This window comes from Falco cherrug, chromosome Z (genome assembly GCF_023634085.1).
Source record: "Falco cherrug isolate bFalChe1 chromosome Z, bFalChe1.pri, whole genome shotgun sequence".
In the NCBI taxonomy this organism is placed as follows: Eukaryota; Metazoa; Chordata; class Aves; order Falconiformes; family Falconidae; genus Falco; species Falco cherrug.
This window is the reverse complement of record NC_073720.1, coordinates 13,485,966-13,511,757: the sequence shown is the minus strand read 5'-3', so window position 1 is coordinate 13,511,757 and position 25,792 is coordinate 13,485,966. Positions and strand designations below refer to the sequence as shown.

The 25,792-nt window shown below is 40.3% G+C and overlaps 1 protein-coding gene and 1 long non-coding RNA gene across 2 annotated transcripts in view; one reads left to right on the top strand and one right to left on the bottom strand.

Moving 5' to 3' along the window:
* SPEF2 (sperm flagellar 2) overlaps window positions 1-16,971 on the bottom strand; it is an 87,231-nt gene extending 70,260 nt beyond the window's left edge. Inside the window, exons 1-7 of the mRNA XM_055699863.1 lie at window positions 16,863-16,971; window positions 15,994-16,096; window positions 8,474-8,726; window positions 7,139-7,309; window positions 5,416-5,556; window positions 4,283-4,362; window positions 3,193-3,409 (exon numbers count right to left, since the gene is read on the bottom strand). Coding sequence (XP_055555838.1) covers window positions 3,193-3,409; window positions 4,283-4,362; window positions 5,416-5,556; window positions 7,139-7,309; window positions 8,474-8,726; window positions 15,994-16,096; window positions 16,863-16,920 — 1,023 coding nt within the window. The 5' untranslated portion in view covers window positions 16,921-16,971. The remainder of the gene's footprint in view (window positions 1-3,192; window positions 3,410-4,282; window positions 4,363-5,415; window positions 5,557-7,138; window positions 7,310-8,473; window positions 8,727-15,993; window positions 16,097-16,862) is intronic.
* A 312-nt stretch (window positions 16,972-17,283) lies between these two features.
* LOC114016873 (uncharacterized) lies at window positions 17,284-23,910 on the top strand. Its single transcript, XR_003561618.2, has 3 exons — window positions 17,284-18,752; window positions 19,212-19,296; window positions 19,544-23,910. It is a non-coding gene; the product is annotated as an uncharacterized LOC114016873 (long non-coding RNA).
* The last annotated feature ends 1,882 nt before the right edge of the window (window positions 23,911-25,792 follow it).

The following is a 25,792-nucleotide window of genomic DNA, read 5'->3' as shown; positions in this document are numbered from 1 at the left end:
CAACTCCTGCCTATAAAAACCTGACTGGCATCACCCTGTGCTCCACTTAGAAGAGGAACATGTAATTGTAAAGTTGGTTTTTTCCCCAGGCTCCAGCTTGCAGTGTGCCAAAACTAAAAAATTTGAACAAGATTCTTTCAGTAGAGGTTTATACGCATGGACATGAAACACATTAAAGCACTCTGAAGGGATGAAATTCATTTGATTCTGTATGATCCTGTGCCAAAATTCATTTGACTCTACATGATACTGTGCCCTGTGTTCAAGTTTTATGCAGTATAGGTAAAAATCTGACCCTAACATCTACAAGAAGGCTACAATTTCAGTCCGCAAATCCTTTCTGGTTCAGTGCCTAATGGAGGGGGAAAGCAACTTTCAACTACTTTGTGTATTTTTTTTTAATAAAAAAACTGTTTGCTTCACAATTCTCTTACGTCAATCAACATCTAATTTCTGAAATCTCAGAATTCCAGTCAAGACATCTCTCTTTCTCTGCTAATTTAGAACCAAAACACTACTAAATAGATTCTCTGATCTGGTCAGACTACTATTCCAATCAACTGCTCACTTGTCTTTCCTTCCAATACCTGCACTCTGTGACTTGCAGTTTTTCCTACACCAATGCTGATTTTTCTTCCTGGGAGGTTAGGAACACCATTGTTATTTTTGCCTTGCTTTGGAGCCCCACTGGAGCCAATCTGATTGACAGCACGTTGCAACAATTCCTCCATCTCAAACTGACAAGGCCTGTCCTACAACTGCAGGCGGACCAGCTGTCTGACCTCCTCCTCAACAGCACTGGCTAGCTTTGCCGGCTTAGAACTGCTGTATCCATCAAGTCCCCAGTGATTGCTGTTGGCCTTATGCCCATCAGCTGACAGCCATAGCTATCAGAACCACTAGTCCAGGCTTCTGGGGTTGTGCTAGGGCTGCAACAGCTGACAGTAAAGAACAAATTTTGGGACTAGTGATTTCAGACAACTGGGTTGCAAAACTACTTCATAGTCTATGCATACCAATATGATGTAGAATCTCTTGGAATGAGAGCTCAGAGAGGATACACGGATAGATGAACTCCTGATCTCAGCCACTGCAGAGGTTTTTCATAGAATATATAGGTCTGGGATAGATATTGAGAAGTCATCAAATTTCTAGATGCCTACCCCAACAAATTTATTTTTTTCTTAAGAACTCCAAAAACATCTCCAGACATTACATGCCAATGCTTACAGATATATATTTACATACACACACATACATATATATAATATTATTTCATACTTTTCAGAGACGCCACATATCTGAACTGCTATTATTATGCAACAGCAGTGCAGAAGGCTCAGCTATACTGGGTTCAACACATACAGAATCACAGAATCATTTAGGTTGGAAAAGACCTTTGAGATTATCAACTGTTAACCCAGGACTGCCAAGTCCACCACTAAACTATGTGTCTAAGCATCGGATCTACATAATTTTTAATGATCTCTAGGAGTGGTGATTCCACCACCACCCTGGGCAGCCTGTTCCAATGCCTCACCACCCTTTCAGTGGAGAAGTTTTTCCTAATATCCAATCTAAACCTGCCCTAGTGTAATTTGGGGCTGTTTCCTCTTGTCCTGCCACTAGTTAGCTAGAGACCTAGCTCACCTGGCCACAACCTGCGTTCAGGTAGTTGTAGAGAGCAGTAAGATCTCCCCTGAGTCTCCTCCAGACTAAACAACTCCAGTTCCCCTAGCCGCTCCTTTTAATTCTTGTTCTCTAGACCCTTCACCAGCCTCATTGCCCTTCTGCTCCAGCCCCTCTACATCCCTCTTGAAATGAAGGGGCCCAAAACTGAACACAGGATTTGAGATGCAGCCTCACCAGTGCTGAGTAGAGAAGGACTATAATTTCCCTTGTCTTGCTGGCCACACTGTTTCAGATACAAGCCAGGATGCTGTTGGCTTTCTTGGCCACCTGGGCACAATGTTGGTTCATGTCCAGCCAGCTGTCAACTAACCCCCCCAGGCCCTTTCCCAATGGGCAGCTTTCCAGCCACTCTTCCCCAAGTCTGTAGTGTTGTGTGGGGTTGTTGTGACCCAAGTGCAGGATCTGGCACTTCTCCTTGTTGAACCTCATACAACTAGCCTTGGCCCATCAGTCCAGCCTGTTCAGATCTCTCTGCAGACTCTTCCTACCTTCAAGCAGATCAACACACCCCCGCAACCTGGTGTCATCGGCAAACTCATTGAGGGTGCACTCGGTTGCCTCATCCAGATCATAGATAAAGCTATTAAACAGAACTGGCCCCAACACTGAGCCCTGGGGAACACCACTGGGGACCAGCCACCAGCTGGATGTAACTCCATTTACTACCACTCTTACATGATCTAACCTAAGGACTCCCAGTGCAATACCAGGATAAAAGACAACTAGAAATCACAGAAACCCAGTAAGTTATAAGGTTCTGTTTTGATACGATCATTGCAAAAGATCTTTGAAGTCAGTAACTTAAGAGCTGCTTTTTGAATGAGGAGTGTCTGAGGAGGAATCTGAAAAGCCTTGTGCTTTATGGGATAGGATTGGAGTAACGTGCAACATCCATTTTAGGACACAACACACGTTCTCCAGAGACACATCTTCTATTCCATAACATATAAAAAATTAAAGATCTGATCTGCAAAATATGTTTTGCTTCCTCATATCACCCACCACAACGACTTCAGAAGTACAGTCCAGATCAAAAACTTGACATGACACATCTGTAAATACAGGTTTTCAACCAAGGAAAGACATGTTTGTTGTATCTTCTTTAGATAGTATCTTCTTCAGGTCTTCAGATCTTTGGAAAGTATCTCTTTCAGAACCAGTACATATTTTAATAACTTAAAGTTTAACTTTAAGGGGAGGAGGATTAGAAGACAGGTCTTCAACTGATTTTTAATAATCTTAGCTCTGCTGCCTTCATCTGATCCTTTATGATTGGTAAGGATGTAGTATGACATAAAGGTTACAAGAAAGAACGGACAATCTTCCATTTTTTTCAAGGAAAGACAATGGTGGGCATAAGTTATTTTCAGAGAGAAGCATATATACCTCCCCTTAGACCCTCCAAATTTTATGCAACCTATCAAAAATACTGCTCTCTTACAGCTGTAAGCAAAAATTTAGATTACTGCGTACCGCATTTACATTACTGCATTTTCTCACCTCTTCAGCTTCATGTGCTATTAACTGTTCCATTAGCATTTTTCGTCGTCTCTTTTCTCGTTGCTCTCTAGCAAACATATCTTCCTCTAAACGTTTTTGGATTTTCCTTATATATTCATCATCTGAATAAATACTTAACAGCTCGGTTGCTGTCCGTGCTGTAGTTTCTGAAGTTGTTTCTTCCAGCTTCTGTGTTTGCAATGATTCTTGCATATCTCTGATTGAAAAGATTAAAAAGATCACCGACTTCATAAGAATTATGGTTTATACATGTTTTCTTACAGCTACATGTTTTCTGTATAGTTATGGACAAGTCTGACACATAACTCTTTGCACAACAGCACTCTGTGGACACTGTGGCTACCTCTTGATGCTCTTGTGAGACCACTAAGTCCAGAGGAGGGCTCCAGCACTGATTTGAGCCAACTGTCAATTAGTTCAATTGCTAATATGAAGCCAAATTCTGCAGAAACAGGGAATTATGATAGCTCACAGGATATCAAAGAAAGATGGGTTACTCTTCAATATATCCATACACAGCGCAGTTTTGCAGAGTTATTAATCACAGGCTGTTTATACACAAAGTATCTACAGAAGTATGCATGACTGCCACCTCTTCTGAGTATGGTATGCATATCACTGAAGGTGACAGAATAAATATTATTTGAAATTATTCACACACAATTTAATGTACAAGTCTAAGGAGAAAGGTTACCTCTCTCTATTTTCTTTGAAGTGTGTTACTGTGCATGTACATCCACAACCATTCTCATCTCTCTGTGAGTCTAACTGACCTTGCAGAATCAAGAATGAAGGGGTGCACTTTATGTCTTTTTTTGTTGCTGCATGCATGGCAAAAAGGAGAAAAGGAAACCTGAGCCATCCCTACTACAACTAAAGGTAAGGTAAAAACACTGCAACAGTGCTGGAGCTGGAATATTTGCAGTGCTGGTGGGACAATCACTTCAAGTACAATCACAGTTTAAACTAAACAAGCCATTACATTTTCCTCAAGTAGCTGCCCACATGGATAGTAGGCACCAGAAATAGGGTCCTGTCCAATCTTAACAATCTACGACCCAAATATTACCTGTCAGTGACTTGGCTGTATATTGCAGAGGCCTTTTCTGCTATAGACTTCTCAAACATTTTAATCTCCTTGAATACGTCCTGAAGAAATAACACAAACCTTAAGGTTTATTTTCTCTTCACAAAGCATCATAAGGAAGATTCAACAGACTAAGTATTAGGGAATTATTTTCCATTGACTTGTCTACCAACATTGTCATGTTAGTACAACAGAAACTTTTACACTGAAAATACTTCAAGCATCAGCTAGATCGTGAAAAAAGGTATGACTATTTCCTTTTTTTAGCTTTCATTTCCTTCCCCACTCCCCTTTGCCTAGCTATACCTATGTCCACCAGCCAGAAAATCCTAAGCTTTTGCAGCCATTTGTTCTGCAGGATAATAAGGATTTTGAGTAAAACTCTAGCAGTTTATGTAATTCCCACTTTGATTTGAATGATTTGAAACAAGATACTGTAGGCTATGATCTGCTTCAGATTTAGTAGCTTGAATTTATCCCTGACAGTTACTCAAGCAATTATGTTCCTACACTCTAGATTTAAATGCATTTGTCGCGGTTGCACAACTGTAAAAACTGGCAATATTTGCACTCCTGATAACAAAACAATCTATGAACTGTAAGATTATACTCCAAATACTTTTCAGTACTAGATAACACAGATACTTTTTTTATTGCTGCATTGCCATCATCTCTTGATCTGATCTAAACTTGTTACTAACATCTTCGATAGAGCAGATGGTTTTACAGTGTGTTACAGAGGAGTTCATACATTATGGTGCAAAACTTCATTATGCACAAATGAGAAGGAACCATTAATGCTTTTATTTCAAATATTCTGCTCAGTAGACTAGAAGCTAAAATACTGCCAGCAATTAACTACTGTAACTACTTATTGTATTTACTCAATATGAACTTTCATATCAAAAGAAATTTTTACTAAAAAACAAATGCAGAATCATAATCATACTAATATTTAGCCCAATTTTCACTGCTTGGGTCTCCTGTATCATTTTAACAGTTACATCAGCAGCTTTTCATGGTGCAAGTACAGTATTTGTAAATGTAAATGCTCCCAGTAATCATGTTTTGCAGATTCATATAATTAACATTAAAAGAATATAGATGATAGTTACCTCTGCTTCTCTTTTCTTCTTTAAGAATTTTTTGGCTTCAATAGCTTTTATGGTGTGGCTTGGTGGTGGCTTTGGAATCTGTATAATGGCTGCTTGAATCCTGGCCATTATTTCATTTTGTCTCCTTCTTCCTATGTGATGCTGAATGTTCAACATCTTGTGTTCAAATACTTGAATTGAAACAAAATATACCATATGGCCCTAATACACTACCTATATATCTATGAAGTAAATGTAATTAAGCCATAAGGAAAAAAATCTTCCAGGTAGAAAGTAGAAGAGCTTATCAGGCTCCAGGACGGGGCAAATTACTTTTCTTTTTTTCTTTCTTTTTTTTTTTTTTAATTTAAAGTGGATCACTAAAACACCATGAAAGTAAAATATCCTTTATCTTTTGTTCACCATTAAGCTCTGTCTTAAGAATATTCTCAGCCTCATAAATCACCTCAGTACCCATAAATCACCATTTTTATATCAAGAAGTAGATGCTGTAAAATGCAATTCAAATTAAAGTATCTTTCTACATTCTGAACAATTGGACAATTTAGCAATATGTAGTATATGTTCTCAATATTTGAGGATGAAGATGTATTTCTTAAATATCAGTATCAGAAAATGGTACATCTATATATGTTACGTCTGCATTAACAAATAGTGCAGTGCAATAAAAGCACATGTGTAAAGAAAAACAGTTTGTGCTCAGTGCCTAATAGGCATTTAAGGGCTTGCATTAAATTCTAGTTCTAGTATGGTACCTGTTTGAGGTCAGAATATAGCACAGAAACTGAGAATACCATTAGGTAGTATTACCACTGAACAATGAGTCTCAGATGATCAAGAAGTAATAAACTTTTAAATTACACTAGTTAAAAGTGCACTACAGATACATGCAGTTAAAAGTGGAATTGAGTGGAAAAGTTTTTTTACAAAGAACCAAAGACATTTAAAAAATAAATATGTAAAATATCAAATAAGATATTATTAATTTTTAAGATTTTGTTTTGAATATTGTTTGTGTTTTCTTTTATAGATATATGAAATGACTTTTTTTTTTTCATTCTTGTTCATGCAGTGGCAATAGAATAGCTAAATAACCACAAGAAGACTCCTTTTAATTAGCAATACAAAATGCATCTCAAATTAGTCAACTTACTGTGGTTTGACACCCCTTGGATAGCTGGCCAGTTCCTCTATATAAAGTACAGGCTATGTACTTTGGATGAGTGCTCCTGTATCTTAAGAAATAAGTTCCTCTTTCTTACATTAACAGAACAGCTACACAGAGCTACAAGGTGTTCTGAGGTCATAACCACTACAGGCCCCCTTCTCTGTGTCTTTTCCCTGCTTTTAAGCAGTTTCATCTTTTCTTCACAAGTGAAAAATGTCATAAATCTCTTTTATGGACAGCTTAAACACACAGCTGTGAAATCTATGCTTTGTCTTCAAATCTATAAACATTTTCCATACATGAAAATATGCAAATACTCTCAATTTAACATTAAGTTATTTTAAAATATGCATGTTTTTAAGGTTCTTATAACAGTATATTGGCTTTATTTCTACATATTAATGACTGCCATACGTAATGCTTTTGTTTGTTTTTGTATAAACATTACTGTCTAGCACAGAATTAAATAGCATTCACACTGGCTTTCACTAACTCATTACGTACATGACCTTAAGAAAATACTTCTCCACAAGTCTATAAAGAGTAAGTAGTCACCTTTCCAGTGTCTTGGGCTCTTTGTTCCTCTTGGAGCTTCTGAACTTTCTGTTGTTCTTCAATATGTGTACGTGCTATTTTACCTTCCCTTGCCTTAGATCTTATTTCAAAATGCTCTGAAATCTGCTGTAGTTGCAAATCAGCCTGATGTTGCACTGAAGTTTTCAATTGCTAAAATTAAACATCAAGCAATAAGAAGTCAGAAACAGTAAGAAATATATTTAAATACGATAAATTTTCAATAATCATTTCAAACTGGTTTTCTGTCTTAAGGTACACAGAACAAAATATAAACATGGTTGAATATTTTTCAGAAGAACAGGAATAGCTCCATTGGAAAGAACACGCTGATTGGAACTTGAACAATGCCAAACTCTGTCCAGTTTGGAGACAAGGAGGCTGAGGGGTGACCTCAGATAGGGTGGATTTAAGTGACCTCCAGAGGCCCCTTCCAATTTCAACTATTCTACAACTGAAATGCCGTTCTGAGCCTATCTATTGATAGCAGCTACTCTCAGTCGCTTTATCTTCTTTAAGCTATACCCCTACAGGGGAAGGGATGTTTGGTTTGCGCTCGTTGGCAAACTTTCTGCTTGTAGACTATTTTTCAGGAAGAGTGACAGAAAAAAACCCATGAACTTTCACCCCGCTAAATTTGATTCACAACATATAGCTTATGAAAGATTGCTCATCCTGGTAACAAATTATGGTCTGCACATGCTGAACATTACTGCTGAAGAAGAACATCCTTAACAGAATCTACTACATTGATGCTGACTTCTCTTAGATACTCTCTTTCCCCCTTGTTTTTTCTTCTTCCTATTACTCAGCATATGGTTATTGCAGGGAAGCACAGTACAAATATATGAAGAGACATGCAGCAGGAAGGAACCAAACCACTGCGGCATGAAGCTCAACACAGCTATAAAGAGGTTTCCTGGAGAGGAAATTAGTCTAAGTTGATACCTAGAGCGCAATGCAGTCTGCAATCTGAACTGATTAAGTGAGTAAAATGGCAGCTGCTGAACAACTACTAGCTTTTGTTACTGTATGTATTTTAAGTCTGGAGAAAGACTAGAAACAGAGAAGGTAACACAGAATGAGCCAAAACGAAGGAACACAAAACACAGGTGATCAATGTCCTTGAGTCACAGGTAAACCATGTAATCCTATTGTCTATGTGTAAGACATAGCAAAGGACTGCTTCTTTTCCATGTAAGTATTGGGTTTTGAATAGGAGATTTAAAAAGTGGGGAAGTATGCAACATGCTTGAGAGGTACATGTAAATATGATACCTTTTTTCCTATATATTTACACAAAATAGGAATAGTTACCTCTCGATACAAACCACTTTCAACAGACTTCAGCTTTGCACTTCCTGCAGGTCTCACTGCTTCCATGGCTATGTCAGTGAGCTTTGCCTTTCTCTTTTTTTCTAAAGCAATATACAATTCATATAAAAGCTTTGTTGCAGCCCCATGTCGTCCTGTCATGATGTCTTGGGCCACATTCTCATTAAACTGTATACCAAGAAGGCGAAGCACAGGCTCCAGGCGAGAAAAATTGTTAAGTTTTGCATGTGTAACTCTGTAAGATTAAAAACAACAACAACAACAATCAGAACAGAAACTTATTTTCAATTCCAACTTGCTGCAACAAGCATGGTCATGACACTAATCCCATGCCAAGATGGGAGCAGAAAAAAACCCACACTCTGGCTTAGCTATTATACTGTAGTACATGTAACTGCATTGGTCTCCTAGGCAGAAAAAACAGACAACACGCTGGGTTATATAAATCTTGATACATGCAGACACAAAGTGTATCTGACAGCAAAAGCTTACCCTCAGTTGCAGCTAATTGTATACCATCCACAAAAAGTACAAAGAATTAGAATGAAGTTTCTATATTAATTGTATCAATCTACTTGAGCTCTAACTAGCCAAAATATAGGTGATTATTAGAAATGTCTATATAACCTATTAACCCTCACAACACTTTGTCATATTTTTTCTCCAATAAAAAGAAATGGATGCATGGGTTGGAGTAGCATTGAAAACACTATGGTCTCAATGAGCAATTTATATTGAAAACTGAAGCAGTGGATTGCAGATTAATGTTTCTCTTGAGTGTTTTCACAGGAGAATCTAAATAGCAAGATCAACAGATACACAGGCCCAAACCCAATAACAATAAACTAGCACTGTATCACAACTAATACATCATATTTCATCCAAAAATTTCATAACTTCAATCTGAGTCAGAACATCATGCTTTCTATACTGCTCTATCACTTCAGTTCACAATAGCTCCTTCAAATGAACCAACAAGCTTTTGAGGCCAACTGAGCTACAGCGTAACTCTACAAAAATCTCCAATTTTAACTTCTGACCTTCTGGTAATACAGTATTCACCTTATTCCTAGATGAAACAGTCCAGGAGCTCATTATTCTCACTATTATAGTCCATGCCTTATTCCTTACACAATTACATATAACTGCAGCTTAAAACTATTGAACATTTTTCTGCCATTGAGTTAAGGTAAGATTGAGGTGAGCCCTGTTGTCAGGAATCACCTCACATGCATTGAGAAGCTGTGTTGGTATCACCTCAAATTTTGTCCTATAATCAGATCAGATAGAATTTCTTAACCTTAGCTTATAATACAAAAATGTTGTAAATCTTAATTCAAGTCCATTGTAAGAGCTCAGGGAAAACCACAATATTTTATTTTTCAACTATGGACAGCCAAACTGGAAAAAGTTTTCCAGTAGTGTTCCTTTTTAAAAGGTAGTATCGCTTTCTTAATTATTATTAGCTTGCTTATATGTTCAAGAACTATGCAACATAACCAGCAAATACATTTAATTAGCTAGTCACAATGCCCCCATTCTTTTCTGTTAGTGCCTTCTAGATTACAGCTGCCTATGCTACAAAATTAATCTACACTTCTATACCACCACCCCAACAGGTATGATCTTGCCTTGGGGTATGTTAAAACAGAGTAAGGTGATGACAGCTTACTAAATTATCCACGAATAACATGCTTTTCCTTAATAGCACATTCCAAATTTTAAAACCATTACTTTTTAGACATTAAATAAAATTAGCTGGTTAAGGTTCTTATAGGATTCCAAGACCATACTATGACTACTACACAGTAATAACTGATCTAATGTGCAGAAGAAACACCTTGGAATTGAGAAAGCATTGCCTCAATTCTCAATAGTTGTCAAAAGGTCAATGCCAGTAATTATTAGAAAATAATGAAGAAAGGTGAAAACATTAAATTATCTTTACAATGTCATAGGGTATTGTGGTAAAGAACACCACATACAGTCTTGCTCCCTCTCATATGCCAGATACTCCCAGAAATTAATAATTGCCAGGGCCTTGCTCTGGACCTGTTCGATTACATCCATGTTTTTCTGGCCCTGGGGAGTTCCGAAGTGGACACAGCACTCTAGATAGGGTCTCACCAGTGCCGTATCTTAATGTGGTCCAGGACACTGTTGGCCGCCTTTGCTGCAAGGGCCCATTGCTAACTCACGGTCAGCTTGGTCTCCTCTAGGGCCTCCAGGCCCTTCTCTGCAAAGCTGCTTTCAAGGCCCCCAGCTGGTGCTGAAGGCATAGGGTTTTCCCTCACCAGGTGCAGGACTTTGCATTTCCCTGTGCTGAACTTTGTGAGACTCCTGTTGGCCCTTTTCTCCAGCCCATCGAGGTCCCTCTGAAGGGCAGCACAACCACCTGGCTGGTCAACCGCTCCTCCCGGTTTTGTACTGTCTGCAAACGCATTCTGTCTCACCATGCAGGTCATTAATGAAGATCTTAATCAATATTGGTGTCAGGTTCAGCAGCTGGGGTGCAGCACTGACCACTGACCTTCTGCCGCTCTTCACATTGCTGATGACAACCCCCTGAGCCTGTCAGTTCTGCCAGTTTTCAGTCCAACTCACCGTCCACTTACCTAGTCTGTACTTCATCCGTCTGTCTATGAGGATGTTAAGGAAGACAGTGTCAGAAGTCAAAGCAAGCAGCACGTGCTGATTGTCTGTCAACCACTGAGGCTGCCACCTCATTGTAGAAGGCTGTCAGGTTAGTCAGGCATGATTTCCCCTTCACAAATCCATCCTTTCAACTCCCAGTGGTCTTCTTGCCCTTAGTGTACTTGGAAATGGTTTCCATGCTTACTCCTTCCCTCAGTTCCTAGGGACCGAGGTGAGGCTGACTGGCTGGGGCTTGTATGTCCCCAGTTCCTCCTTCTTGCTTTCCTTGAAAAGAGCGGCAGTTGCATTCTTCTAGTCCTAGGAATCTCTCCCAGTCACCAGGACCTTTCAAAGATCATTGAGAGTGGCTTAGCAATAACATCATCCCGTTCCCTCAGCATGTGTGGGTATATGCCATCAGGTCCCATGGACTTGTGTATTGCCAGTTTATTTAAATGTTCCTTAAACTGTTTTTCCTCCAGCAAGGGTGAATCTTTCTTGCTGCGGACTTTTCTGCTAGTCTCAGGGGCCTGGCATTTCTGATTGAGAGTTTTACCAGTAAAGTAGATAAAGACAGAGAAGGCATTAAGCACCTCAGCCTTTCACATGGTAGACTGAGGAGTATTCAAGAGTATTCAAGGAGAGGGAGATTCATCAATGGAGCCATACTCTGCCATCTGTGATGCACGTGAGTCAACTCAGCATGGCCACTACGGCGGCACATCCTGGATTTGCTTCATGCCAGGAGGAAGGCGGTGTCACAGGGGACAGGGAGGGGTGGAAGAAGGTTACAGCATGGAGTGGTAAGAGAAATCCTTCCTTACCCTTTAAGGTACCGTTACAGAATAGGTACGAAGCCCTGGGAATGGTGGATGAAACACAAAATAAGACAGAGAAGGAATCTGCACACGCAGTCTTGCCTAGGTTAGAGACCAACCCCTCACAACAAAACCTGCAGAAAGAACAGCACTAAGAAGAAACAACAGTGAGTTATGATCATCGCTGATTCCCTCCAGGAAGAATCCATTTGCAGACTGGGCCTTCTGAAAAGTTTTCTGCCTCCTTGGGGTCCAAATTAGGAACGTCACCACAAGAGTGAAGAGCTTAGTACAACCTTCAGACTACTACCCATTGCTGCTCTTTCACATGGGTACAAATAATGTCACAACAAAAAGTCAATCTGAGGTCAGTCAAAAAATTTCAGAGCCCTGTGAAGAATACTAAAAGTTTTGGGAGCACAAGTAGTGTTTTCCTCAATATAAGCAGTGATTTTTTTTTTCTACCGGGTCCTGTGCCCAAGTCAGCAGCAGGCTAATGTATTCTCTAGCCTTCCTTTTGCTGTGGAGATACCTGTAAAAGCCCTTCATGATGGCCTCTGTGTCTCTCACCATTTGTTACCCCTAATGGGTGCTGGCTTTCTTAAAGCCATCCCTGCATACTCAGTCTCTCTGTGCTCCTCCTGGGTCACCTGAACCCTGCTTCCACATTGTGTTCCTCCTTTCTATGTTTGAGTTTTGTCAGTAGCACCTTTTTCTCCCATTCATGCTTCCTGCTGCCTTTGTTCAGTTTTATTCACAGTGAGATGGATTATTCTCGGAGATGATGCTCCTTGGAAGGAAAAAAATAAAAGTTTAAAAAAATCTTGGACCCCTCTTCTCTCCAGAATCATTTTACACAGGATTGTTCCAAGCAGATCCCCGAAAAAGCCAAAGTTTGCTCTCCTGACAGGTTGTTCACTTCTCTCAGGACCATTAACTCCACTCTTGGTCACTGGAGTTAAAGCTGCATCTGATCCCCCTTGTTTGTACATACTAGGTTTAGTAGAACGTCTCCCCTCTTCAGCTCCTCAATTACATTTCTCAGGAAGTTATCATCAATGCACGTAGTAACCTCCTGGACTGCTTGTGCCTGGCAGTGTTTCTCTTCTAGCAGATACCAACTTCATTGAAGTTCCCTATTCAGATCAAGGTCTGTGAAAAGGAGGATTCCTCCAGTTGTCTCAAGAAAAACTTACTTACTTCTTTCTGCTCAAGTGATCTGTGGCAAACAGTCACCAGAGTATGACCAAGTTTCATTTTTCCTTTAATCCTAACCCATAAGATCTTAAGTGGTCATCATCTATCACAAGGCAGAACTCCATGCTTTTTCTCTGCACCTTCACATAAAGGGCAACTCCTCCCCCTCACCTTCCCAGTCTGTCCATGCTAAAGAGCCTATATCCAGCCACGGCAACACTCCAGTTGTGTAAGCCATCCCACTGCCTCTCTCTGATTCCAATGATACTGTAGTCCTGCAACTGCACAGAGGCCTCTAATTCCTCCTCTTCATTCCCCATGCTGCATGCATTAGTATACAGACACTTCGGAGAGGCAGCCAGTTGTGTTATTTACCAGAAAAAGTGTGAATGCTTCTCCCATAATGCTGTCTTCTTAGCACGTCCTTGATTGCATAAATACATTTGGCAGTGGGCAGCTGTAAGAGTCGGTCTAAAGAGAACAATATTGTCTCAACATTGCAAACAGAGACCTGGAGATGGAATGTGCTCCTCATGGACACTGGGACACAAAGACCCTGGGAAAGAGAACTGCACAGTACGAGGAGTACTGTGCCACTCCCTGCAACCTGGGACTGAAAGGAACTACTACACCCTGGAAAGGAGAACTGCACGGTACAAGGAGTACGATGCCATTCCCTGCCACCTGGGATTGAAAGGAACAACTACAATAAGGCTGCATAACAACTGTCCAGAAGATAGATCACAACCGTGGTCATAACAACGAACCAGAAAACATAATCTTCAGGTGAACTTTCTTCATTATAATATCATTACAATACAAAAACACACCTCCTGGTCTGAAGCTACCCACCTCTGAAGCAAACCACGCCTCGGGCACTCTTCTTTGGACATGCATGATAACATGGCTTGAGAAGGTGGAGACTGGCACCATTCCATGAACCAGAAGAGGAGAAAGGTGTGTTGCTTGGCATAAAAAGATGGCTTCTTAGCAACTGAACTTTGGAGATCTTCCCCACCAAGGATCATGACGATCGGAAGGACCGGTGGGACGCTGCCTGGACCTGGGACCATAGGGACACCTTGGACCCATGGTGGTGGCTATAATCCTCTTGCCTTTTCTTTTTACTTTACGTTTCCTTTACTTTCTGTCTTTCTACCTATTGCAAGCCGCTTTACGGGCAAATAATAGATTTTTGCTGTTTAATTGAAGCATAACCCCTTGGCGTGGTCGTCTTGATTTTTGCGCTTCGAGATCATAGTTAACGAACCATCATTACTCCACTGAGTGGACAGCAGCAGCCTTCTGCACTGTTTTGTCTTTCTTATTCACATTACCCTCCTCCTCTTGCTTGCCAGTCTAGGCAATCACTTCGTGACTTATTTGAGAGCAATCATCTCCTTCCCTCCTCATTCCTTGTTTAAAGCTATCCCCACCAGGTTTGCCAGCCTGTTGGCAAAGATGCTTTCTCCCAACTTGGTCAAGTGGATCCCATCTCCTCCTTCCAGTCTTCCACCTTCAGAGAGGATCCCACAAATGTGAAAAATAAATCCCTGCTGTTGACAGCGGCTGCACAACCACTTACTGACCTGTAGAATCTAACTACTTCTCATCAAGGCCTTCCAACCCACCAGTAAAATTGAGAAAAAAAACCCTGCGCCCCCATGCCTTTGACTTTTGTCCCCAGAGCCACTCTTGATACACTTCGGGTCCCTCTGGCAGTATGTCTGGTACCCATACAGAAGAGCAGGGATAAACAGTACAAGGGCTGGACAAGTCTTCACAGTCCTGAACCCAATCCTCAGCAAGTGGCAAACCTCCCTGGCTGGCATGTGAGATCAGCAGATGGGTGCCTCCATCTCCTGCAGAAGAAAGTCTCCCACTGCTATCACTCACCTTTACCTCCTAGTGTTCCTGTGTGGTTCAGACTTTGCCAGCTCAGATGCTTTGTTGCACAGAGCCACCAGGGTCTCATCTGCTACTGAACCTGTTGCGCAGCTACAGACCAGCAGGTGGACCAGGAATCTTCCTTATCTTGCCAGAAGTCACAAGCTGCAAGCCGTCTCCCTTTTCCCCAACCCAACAAGCACAGATTCTAACTACCTCTCCCTCAGCACAGCTGAGATTTCAGGTTCCCGTTTCTGCAGCATCTCAAAGAAAATCCAGTCAATCTCCTTTTCATCATCTGTGATGCTGAACAGTCTACTGACCTCCTTCTGCAGCAACTTGACTTGGTGACACAGATATTTCATGAGAACACACATCTGCTGGCAACACCACCCTCTCCCCCTTAGGCCAAGGCTAAGTAAAGACTCTGGGCATTCCCTGCAGCCTGAGACATGGGGAATTACATCCTTTCTTCGGAGAGCAGTCTTGAGTTGAGGCCTCTGACATTCTAAATAGTTGCTCCAGTGGGTAGTGAGGATCATGCCCTGTCATGCATCACCACCTCTGTCGAACAGGCATACACTGTCTCAGCAGAGTTTCTAACCTATTCTTGCACCTGCTGAAGTGTATCATCACTAATTGCACCTCCCTGAACAGGAGCCAGCTGTAGACAAGAGCTCAAAGCACCCTTCTATCAGGAAGAGTTCTTGTTGAACTTTTGGTCTAACCTGCTACTCTAATGGTTACAATCAAAATGCGTAATTTTCTTGAAGAAGTATCATCAGTCTCTCTCGAAATATGAAGCTATTCCATGCATCAAATACAAGTAGCTTTTAACTTAATGGGAAATGTATCCAATCTTCATAAATTCTAGATGTCTTTTCCACTCTGCATTAGTAAATCCTAACTGAAAAATAAGTAATTTGTCTAATTTCTGTAAAACACATGTTATCCATATGTACTAACCTGCTCTGTGAAAACTGATTAAAGTCATCCTGAAGACCGTATTTGTGTAGAAGTTCCCCTAGGAGGTATCCATTAGAAAATTCTTCTGACAATGATCCTGGAACTGTTTGGGGGTTTGTTGTTTGTTTAAAAAAAGAAGTAAGATAGTTACAAGAATTCATATATTAATCTCAACAACAAAATGAAGTCTAACTTTTATTAAATTCAGAGGAATTTTAGGAGATTGATCTAGCAAAAACCAGTGTTCAAGTCACAAAATAAATCTGCTTTTGGTGTAGTTATTTTGCAACATAAGCTTTAGGTAGTCATGTAATTCTCATTTCCAGTGTTAAAAGGTAAACACCGTCATAACTGTCATTAAGATCATAGCAGAATCTATAAATTGTAATTACATTTGCCATAAAAAAATGCAAATGAAAACAAGGCTAGACCTAATATGCTTCTCTTCCATAGAAAGTTGCTCCCTCCTTGCAGAACAAATGCTCCTCCAAAGCTAGCACAACACCTACCATTCAAAACAAAGCACTGCTTTGCAAACATATTAAAATATTTTTATTCTCTGGAGTCCTTATTAGCAGTTGCAGCTTGAGCTCCTCGTACCACCTGAGCGCACTCGTGCCTTGAGGAAAATTAACTTCACCTTGAAAATCACTGTCTTGCACATGAAGGTTAAAAAGGTGCCTGAGGAGGTACGGGGGTGCGAGAAGGCGGGAGGGCTCGTCGGTGGCTCAGCGGGAGCCGGCCCCGAGGACCCCCGGGACCCCCTGGAGGCGCCAAGGCCTGACCCGGCGGCCGCCGCCCGCGCTGACAGGGCAGCCCGCCGCCCCCCGCGCCCCTGCCTCCCTCCAGCGCGGCGGGGCCCCGCTCACCCACGCTCCGGGAGAGCTTCACCTCCTCGTTCAGCCACTCGCACAGAATCACCGACATGACCAGCGGCGGCGGCCCCCCGCGACAGCCGGCACCGCGTCCCGTAGCCACGGCGACCGGCGGCGGCGCATGCGCGGGGGAGGCGGCGGCGCCCGCTTGCAGCGGCCCAACCGCCGCGAGGGCGGCGCATGCGCGGCAGGTGGGGCGGGGCCGCGGGGCGGGGCCGGGGCGGGGCGGGCAGGCGAGCAGGAAGGTGAGGCCGCTGCGAGGGGAGGGGCGCGTGCCCGCCCCCGCGGCCGCCGAGGGGAGTGGCGCGCGGCGGGCGGTGGGGCGGCCTCTGCGCGGGGCTGGCGCGGCGCGGGCGGGGGGCGCGGGGGGCGGGGCTGCGCGCAGGGGCGCTGGGGGCTGGGGCGTGGGTTACCGGGGCCTTCCTAGTCACGGGTGGCCGGTGGCCCCCGCCGTTCGGCGATCCTCTGCTGTGGGCTGCGAGGAGGCCTCAGCGGGCGACCGGGGTCTGCCGCCTCAGCCGCGCCCCGGCCTGGCCCCGCCAACGTGTGGCTGCTGGCCGAGCCGCTGGCTGCGGGCTTGGTCCGTGTGTGAATCGCTGCCCCTCCTTCCACCCCGGCCTCAGCGGCTCGCTGCTGAGTTTGCTCCTGTGCTAGCGCAGGTGCTGCGGTGGGGAGGACTCTGGCTGAAAAAACAGGCGGGCAGTTAAACGAAAACGAGCGAAAAATAATCCTGGGTAATTTTCCCGAAACAATTCACATAATAGCACGAATTACTGTGTTGGCACCGTGTGAAGGGTGGAGGGAGAGCAAAAAGCGTGGAAAAAATCTCTGCCGTTTAAATGCATGCGACACATGTGCAGCGATGTTTTTCAACAGTGCGTTTGTGTGGGAAGTCTCAGAAACACGTGTGTGCCCATGCAGCTGCTGGTGCTGCTCTGGTAACGCGGCTTGGCACTGGTCTTTGCTCAGCTTTTGTTTGCGTTAGGTCAGCTTTGGTTTAGCACCACACTGAAATAATCATATGAAATAATAGTTTTGGTACTCCTGTTTCAAAGAACGTGTTACCGAGCTGTAGACCACAGAGGAGAGAACTCTATCTGCAAAATCCAGTATATGCCATGGGAATTTAAATTGGCTATTTCTTTTTCTGGAAGATATCCATAGTTGATCTAACTATGTTTTCAATACCTTTCAGTGTAATAACAGAATCTTAGAGGATTAATTTATCTAGAAAAGACAGGAACAAGAGAATCTAGTGGTTAATGACAGGTTAATAACTAACCATAATGATCAAAAGTGACTGATTAACAGTTGATATAAACAGCTTCAAATAGTATGGATTCTGTTCTTCTAGAGGTCTTCCGATTAAATCTTTGCGATTTTACAGGAGTGCTTTAAATCAAAATAAATTACTGAGTTTTGTAAGAGTAAATGTATAACTGGCCAGTTATTTATATGTTAAGAAGGTCATTGTAGAAGTAGTGGCACACAAATGCATCAACTAACAGGAAACTTCAAGGTGGGAGAAGTACTTTCAAGGGAGATGTTTAAATCAAGATTTATATCTTTTTAAAGCTTTAAAGTTTTGTGTATATGTTATGTTATAAAAATACACACACAAAAACTTCAAGATGGGAGAAGTACTTACAGGGGAGATGTTTGAATTAAGATTTATATCCTTTCAAAGCTTTAAAGTTTTGTGTATATGTTACGTTATAAAAATACTCACACTGTAGGGGAAGAAAAAACTTTGATTTTATTTTATAATAATGTTTGAATGGGAGTATCTACCATCAGAGTGTGTTTCTGGTATGTCAGAATACAAACGATAGATCTATTTTAGCTTCATCATGGACTTTCTTCTTCCCAGCTCCCAAAGTCAATGTAAGTGTATTTGTGTTCATATATAGCTAAATGTTGTAAGTAGCCATTAACAGAAGTTTACTTTGATTTTAAAAATGCAAACCAGAACTGATTTATATGGAGTTTATAACTTCGCTCCATATCGCCTCTGCCTTTGAAAAGCTGGTAGTTCCTGTATCTTTAGAATTAATTATGGAATGTATTCCTTCAAGTTCACTATCATATTCAGTGTATTTCTAAACAGCAAATTTTGCTTAAAAATAACATCGGTTGCTCTATCTGCTGAGGTGGACATAATCTTACTCAGATAAACTAGAATTGTGAGGAAGATGCAGAATTTCTCATATAAATTCAGTAGTGGTTTGCTGTTTCATCTGTCTTAGTTCTTAACAAATTTTGAGTAGCTTTCTCACAGAATTCTGAGGAAAGATGGAATAATGTCATAATCAATTTTTATGTCATTCTTTCCCTGAATTTAAGAACTTGGAAGGTTGTTCGTGTTCTGCACTGTGAAAGCTGAGTCCAGAGAGTGTTTAAAGGAAAATACTTGCAGTCAACATGGAAGGTAACTTGTTTTCCTAATTCTGCGCTTGCTGAAAATACTAATATTTTTAAATAATAAGGTTATTTGTTCTGTGTTCTGTTAATTCTTGCATTTCTGCTCCAAATGCCAGTGGAGTGTCCTGGAAATTCCAAACTGATTTTTCACAGGACACCATACTTTGGATTTTGTAGCTTTTAGACACTAATACTGGGCTGTGGAATGCGTCTGAATTTTTCACCTAAAACTCCGTGTTTATTTTAAACTTCAGGCATCTTCCTGTGGACTTGCTTTGGAAGAGGAGAGAATTGTCTGTAGGTTATATTTATGATGGTCAAAGGAATGGAAGACATCAAACAGCAATTTGTTGAGCACAGAAATTGCAGTGCCAGGGATTGTCTATTACATCTCATTCCCTTTGCCCTTCTGAAAGAAACCATGTGTATGAAGAACAAAAAAAAAGAGCTTATGATGTAATCAAGCCTCCAGCTTTTGTGGATATTAGTTTTTAATAACATGGGCACAACAGTGTTATGCATAAAGAATAAAAGGACAAAATAAACTTTAAAAAAGTTGTTATCATCGAACTTAAGCTTTTATCGCAAAAGGACAATCAGAATATTTTTAAATGTTCAAGATACTAAACTGAAGGGGGAATTAATTAGGCAGGAATGATTTCATCTTAATACAACCAGTATTATGAAAAATCAAATGGAGAAGTAACCTGAATTCTTTAATTAAATTGCATATAGATTGAAGCCATGCAGACAGTAGTAGCACTAGACTGATAAAGAGTAATTAAAGACTATGTGGGTTCAGGAGTTTCCTTTTTTGCACCAGAATTTGTTGGTGCATCACTAAGGTTGTGTATAAACACAATTGTGTATGATTTTTTGTAGTTTTCTTTATTGTTTGCATGCCTTGTCTCTTTCCTGGGAAGTTACAAAGAGGCTAAATAGCCTCCGCTTCTCATACGGCTGCTTTTCCACTTTTCCTTCTCTAGTTTGATTAGTCATTTTACTATAATGTTGTTTAGTCCCTCTGGCATGATCATGTCACAGAATCACAGAATGGCCAGGGTAGGAAAGGACCTATAAAGATCATCTAGTCCAACCCCCTGCTAAAGGAGATTCACCTGTATTAGGTTGCACAGAATCGCATGGAGGCGTGTTTTGGATATCTCCAGCGAAGGAGACTCCACGAACATCTCTGAGCAGCCTGTTCCAGTGCTCTGTCATCCTCAAGGCAAAAAAGTTCTTCCTCATACCCAGAAGGAACTTTTTGTGTTGCAGTTTGTGGCTGTTCTGTTGTCCCTTATCCCGTGGCTGGGCGCTACTGAAAAGAACCTGGCGCCATCCTCTTGACACTCCTAAGGTATTTGTAGACGTTGGTAGGATCCCCTCTCAGTCTTCTCTTCTCCAGGCTAAATAACCCTGGATCCTGTTTGATCACAGTTCCGAAGATATTCATCCTGCACCTCCTCCTGTCACCTTGGGATCCTCATGTCTGTACTGAGGACAGAAGATGATCAAACCCTAAACAAAAAAACATGATCTTGAGGTTTGTGTTCACCACATGTTCCCACAGCTGTTTGCTAGCTACATCTCTCTGTTCCGTTGCCCATGCTGACATTTGGAACACTGTAAATCTGGAACCATGTCCTGACTCCTGCTGTGGTTTTTCTGTTGCCACAAGACACCAGCTATATTGATTCAGACCACGTTTCTCTAGTCCAGTCTCTTGTCTATGACAATGATCAATAACAAATTCTGGGGAAGAAATTAGGGGAAAGCATATACCAAGACCTGTTGGCATACACTAAAATGCCCTGCAGAGCATTCTCCCAGCCATCACTGATTGTGGTGAAGGACTTTCTGCATCCACATAAACTAGTACAATTAACTTTTCTTTCCATGAGCACATGCTGACAGTCTTGAATCTGTATAAATGTTTAAAAAGGACAGTGGCTTGTGGTTCCATAGCTTAACCTGGCTTTATATGAACAAATTACATTACCCTTCATTATGTGAAGAAGTACATTGTTTTGTGTATTTTAAAGGTGCATTCTCTGCTCGTCGCTTTCAGCACTCCAGTAGTTCTGTTATTTTTAAACAAGAACATTAGGCATCTGACTTGCAGGTTGAACTGTTTCAAGTGCTATCTTGCTTCCAATAGCTGTATTTTATATGTACATTTACTGTCCATCTTTATTCTCTCTCATTCCTTGTTTTGGGCTTGGGGATTATTTCACTGGAGAGGAACTCTGGTTCCTATGATATACTCTGCTCCTTTTATTATCTGCATGACAAATGCTAGGGTGTGAGGGTGCTGCACAAGTACTGTAAAAAAAAAAAAAAACGTCCCCCACTTTACGTAGCTGTAGAACAAACACTTGGCAGTGCTAATGTGGCTGCACACAATATACTGAAGAGCTGCGGTTACTGCTTAAGTAGCCTCTCTATATTTTAAAGAGGCATGGCACCTGTGTTCAAATACTGATGACGGTATGTGATGCTGTCTGGAAAATTACAGATACACTGTGTGCAGGAAAATACTGTAACTGGGTGCATTATTTCCTGTACTGAAAAGTGGATTATTAGTATGTAGATTCAACTTGAATAAATCTCAGTAAATTACTGGGCAAGATTAAGGCAAGAGAGCTGCAGAGCAGTTCTGACGCTGTGAAGAACAAACAGGGCAAAATGCTTCCAGTATGAGGAACAAGTGTAGTGTTATAGCTGCCTAATGTTTTTATTTTTTTCCATACTGGTAACCAAGTAAGGAAGAAGATAATTTAACTTATTGCACGGAACTGTAACTCACATGTTGTACCTAAGACACTATGATTCCATTTTGTTTGGTTACAGCACTTCTGCATTCAAGCCAAGGTCTGAAGAATTTTTCAGCTTCAGATGAGAATTCAGTGTCTCCAGTGTGATGTGTTCGCCAGGAATCGCTATCCACTACAGTGGATAGTAGCATGTAATATTGAATAATGTTTGAAATATTGATGCTGTTTCGTTTAATTTCTAATAATACTTAGAGACTTACTAAAGCAGCGGGTTTTTTTGTTTGTTAGTTGGTTGTTTTTTTAAAGTGTATAGAACTACTTTCATTGAAAGTTCTTGAAAAGATTCTGTGGCTTTAGGGTAGACAGTGTTTCTTAACCATTTCCAGAGTAAAGGAATGCTAAAGAAAAGCATCAAAACAGTAAAAGATGAGTGTCAGTGATAGAAATAAAGAACCAAACTGCTTGACAAAATGGAAGTTCACATAAGCAAGATAAAAGGAATTAGAAAGCTCATTAGAACCTGTCTGAATAATCACTACATACATATCTTAAGGACACAATGAAATTACAGGGGAATTAAGAGACTGGCATGTAGATATGGCTTTAAGCAAGTGTGTAAAACAAAGGAATGGGGAATTAAGGAAATTTTTATTTTAGACATCACTGTCGTGCCTCTGAGTTGATTACCTATTTTTTAGCATCTCATTCTTCGTAACAGTTTGTTTTTATTACCAATTTCTTTCCTTTAATACTCGTATGGTAATTTTTTTCCATCAGAAGGGTGAAAATTCTGGGATGCAGGCTGTGATCCCTTAGTGGGTTGCTAGGAGTAGTTGGGAAAGGCAGTAGGCAAGGGGTAAAAAATGTTGGAAGATTGGAGGCTGCAACTGGATAAAGATAGCTAACCAAGAAGAGGGTTCCACTGGGGATGGAACAGACCTTTTTGGTGAACCTTCTTCTTGGTGACACAATTGACCTCTTCAAGGTGACACAAATTGCCTTAGCTCTATGGCTTGAACAGAGCCTTGAAATTCTGACTCACTATATCTCTCTTAGGAAATTTTTTGTAAAACATACTGGTAAAGGATGTTTTCAGTCAATCCTAATCATTACTCACATATATAAATCCCTCTATATCGTAACACAGAACTTAAATTATGTGAATGTTTTTCTTGTAGTCAGTCTTTTATGCACAGAATGGTTGTGTACTTGGTGTAAATGAATGAAAGTTCTCTCCAGCTGGTTGTTAGAAGAAAAATGGCAACTAAGTAGTAAGTAAAGTTCAGATGGTTCATTTTTGTTGTGCACAGTTGAATTCAATCTCTGGCAAAGTGTTTCTGCAAGATACAAATCAAGTTAATAAACCCAAACTTTCCAGACAGTTACAAAACCTCACTGAATTTGAAGTAGCATTACTCTAGGTATACACTCAGGTAAACCTGTCTTCAGTGTCACTCGAGGTGATACACCACGTCACTGTTTCTCTTTCTTCTCACTGGTCATTTGTGACTACTCGTAAAGTTCATTCTGTCCTTTCTCTTATTTTACCTCTCATCATACTCTTACTTCTTTTTTATAATACCACATATAGGTGCTCAGACTGCACTGTTCAAAACAGCTATTTCAACTGCAGTTCTAAGAGTGGGTACTTACATTAAATGTTTTCTTATACAAGTACTATGAAGTTGGTGGTAGAATTTCTTCTTTTTTAAAATTCTATTTAGTAGAGGATTTGAACATTTAATATAACCTTGAATAGAAATCTTGCTGCTCATAGCAATTTAGTAAATTCTTTTTTTGTTTCCATTTTAAAAATTAAAATTGTCATGTTTTCTGTGACAAGAATTCTCCTGCATGGTAGATAGAATAAGTTGACTTAATTAACATGTTTTATTATCTTGTGGTCAGTTTACCATTGGATGACAGCAGAAAATTCTTTCACTAAGTGTCATACCTGCTGCAGACACATAATCTATATATTCTGCAGACATCAGAAGAATCTTACAGAAATGGAGTAGTCCTTATTCTCCATTTAGAGAAAGGTGCCTTTGTAAGATATAGGTGTACTTTTTTGGTTTCTATGAGGGTATAATTCCTTTTCATAGTATTTGGAATCAGACAACGCCCAAGCCTATAAAAGGCAAGTGCAGCATACTGTTTATTAAGTTATTTTAAATCAAATGGATTCTATCCTTTGGTTTGAAATTTTTTTAAATTTATTTACATATTAATGCATGATATTACTTGAATGGGCCAGGTGAAGCACAGAAAAATAGTTCTAATTTTGAAACAATGAGTGTAATTGACAGACTTCACTGCTTATGCAGTGTCAAATTAATCTCATTTATATGTATAGGCCATGCAAATGAAATTTAATAATTTACTGCATAATATCATACGTGGAACCTAAGATTCACATAATTCTGTTTCTAAAATTATGAAACTGCTTCCTGTGATGATAAGCCTGTGATTAGTTCCTGCCTTGGGAACCTCTGTTGAACAACCCTTTTAAGGAATGTTTTTAACACTTCCTGTTCCATGGGGAGAGAGGAACCAGATATGGAAAGCCCAGGAATGGCAAGCATAACCAAAAAGCAAATAAATGAAATTGTGACCTGTAAAATTCATAAGAAAAATCATGTGTAGATTTTCTGTGGGTATGCAAGCATGTGAACATATGTTTTTAAGTATTTTTTTAAAAACCTTTAATGATTTTGAAAGCTCTATTGCAAACACAAATTTCCATACCAATAAACAAATAGCGGTTGCTTTGTTAATGCTGCAATGTAGTTTCTTTCATAAATTTACTTATTTGAATGAAAATAAAATCACATTTTTTTATGAATTCTGTATGTAATTGATTAACTTAATATTTTATTTCTTCATGACATATTTTTGTAATTTGAATAATAATATAAACACAACTTCAAACGTTTTGTAGGTCACTTCCCACTGAAATACTCTATCCTGTTCTGTTCTATTAATCTTTTGAATTTTTCATCCATCTGCTTGTTTGTGCAAAGAGAAGACAATGAGTATAGCAGGTTTTTATACCTATCTCTGCCTTGCTTTTTGTGAAATGAAGTAACATTGCTTTCTTTATGATAGTTTTTGATATTTTGAGAATTTCTGTTGTCCCCATCACTTCTCTATTTGTGAGCTATATTTGCAACCTTTTTGTAAGATTAAAAGTAGGTATTTCCATCCTGTGTGTAATCTGTCCACATATATAGCAGCTGCTGTGGAGGTGTAGATTTTCATTAATTATAATGTTTTCTTTTGTTGAGCTTTGCCATTTATTATACTGTGTTACCCAATAGAAACTTTTAAATATGGCCAGTTTTCCCCCTTCATTTTTAAGCTGAATATGGTGGCCCATTTTTATTTTACAGCTTGTGTTTTGTCTATAATGAAGATATCCTTGGTAGTAAGAAGGACTTAATTGATTGATCATGCATTTTCAGGGAGGATCTCTTAGAGTGTTCTGAGTGTGTAGGTGTGGTTCAACCATAGTATATGAGACTAGTCTGTAAAGTGAAAATTTAACAAGCAGAAATAAATCATGTTTTACAAGGTGATAGGCTACAAGAAATGCAGGACAAGTAATGGAAACATAAATAATGTAATTACTAAATAATGGAGATGTATAATCTGTATCAAGATTTTATAATTGCAGTTTACCTTAGCAAGAGAGATTTGGTGGTATGAATGTCACTTAAAGGGAAAAAA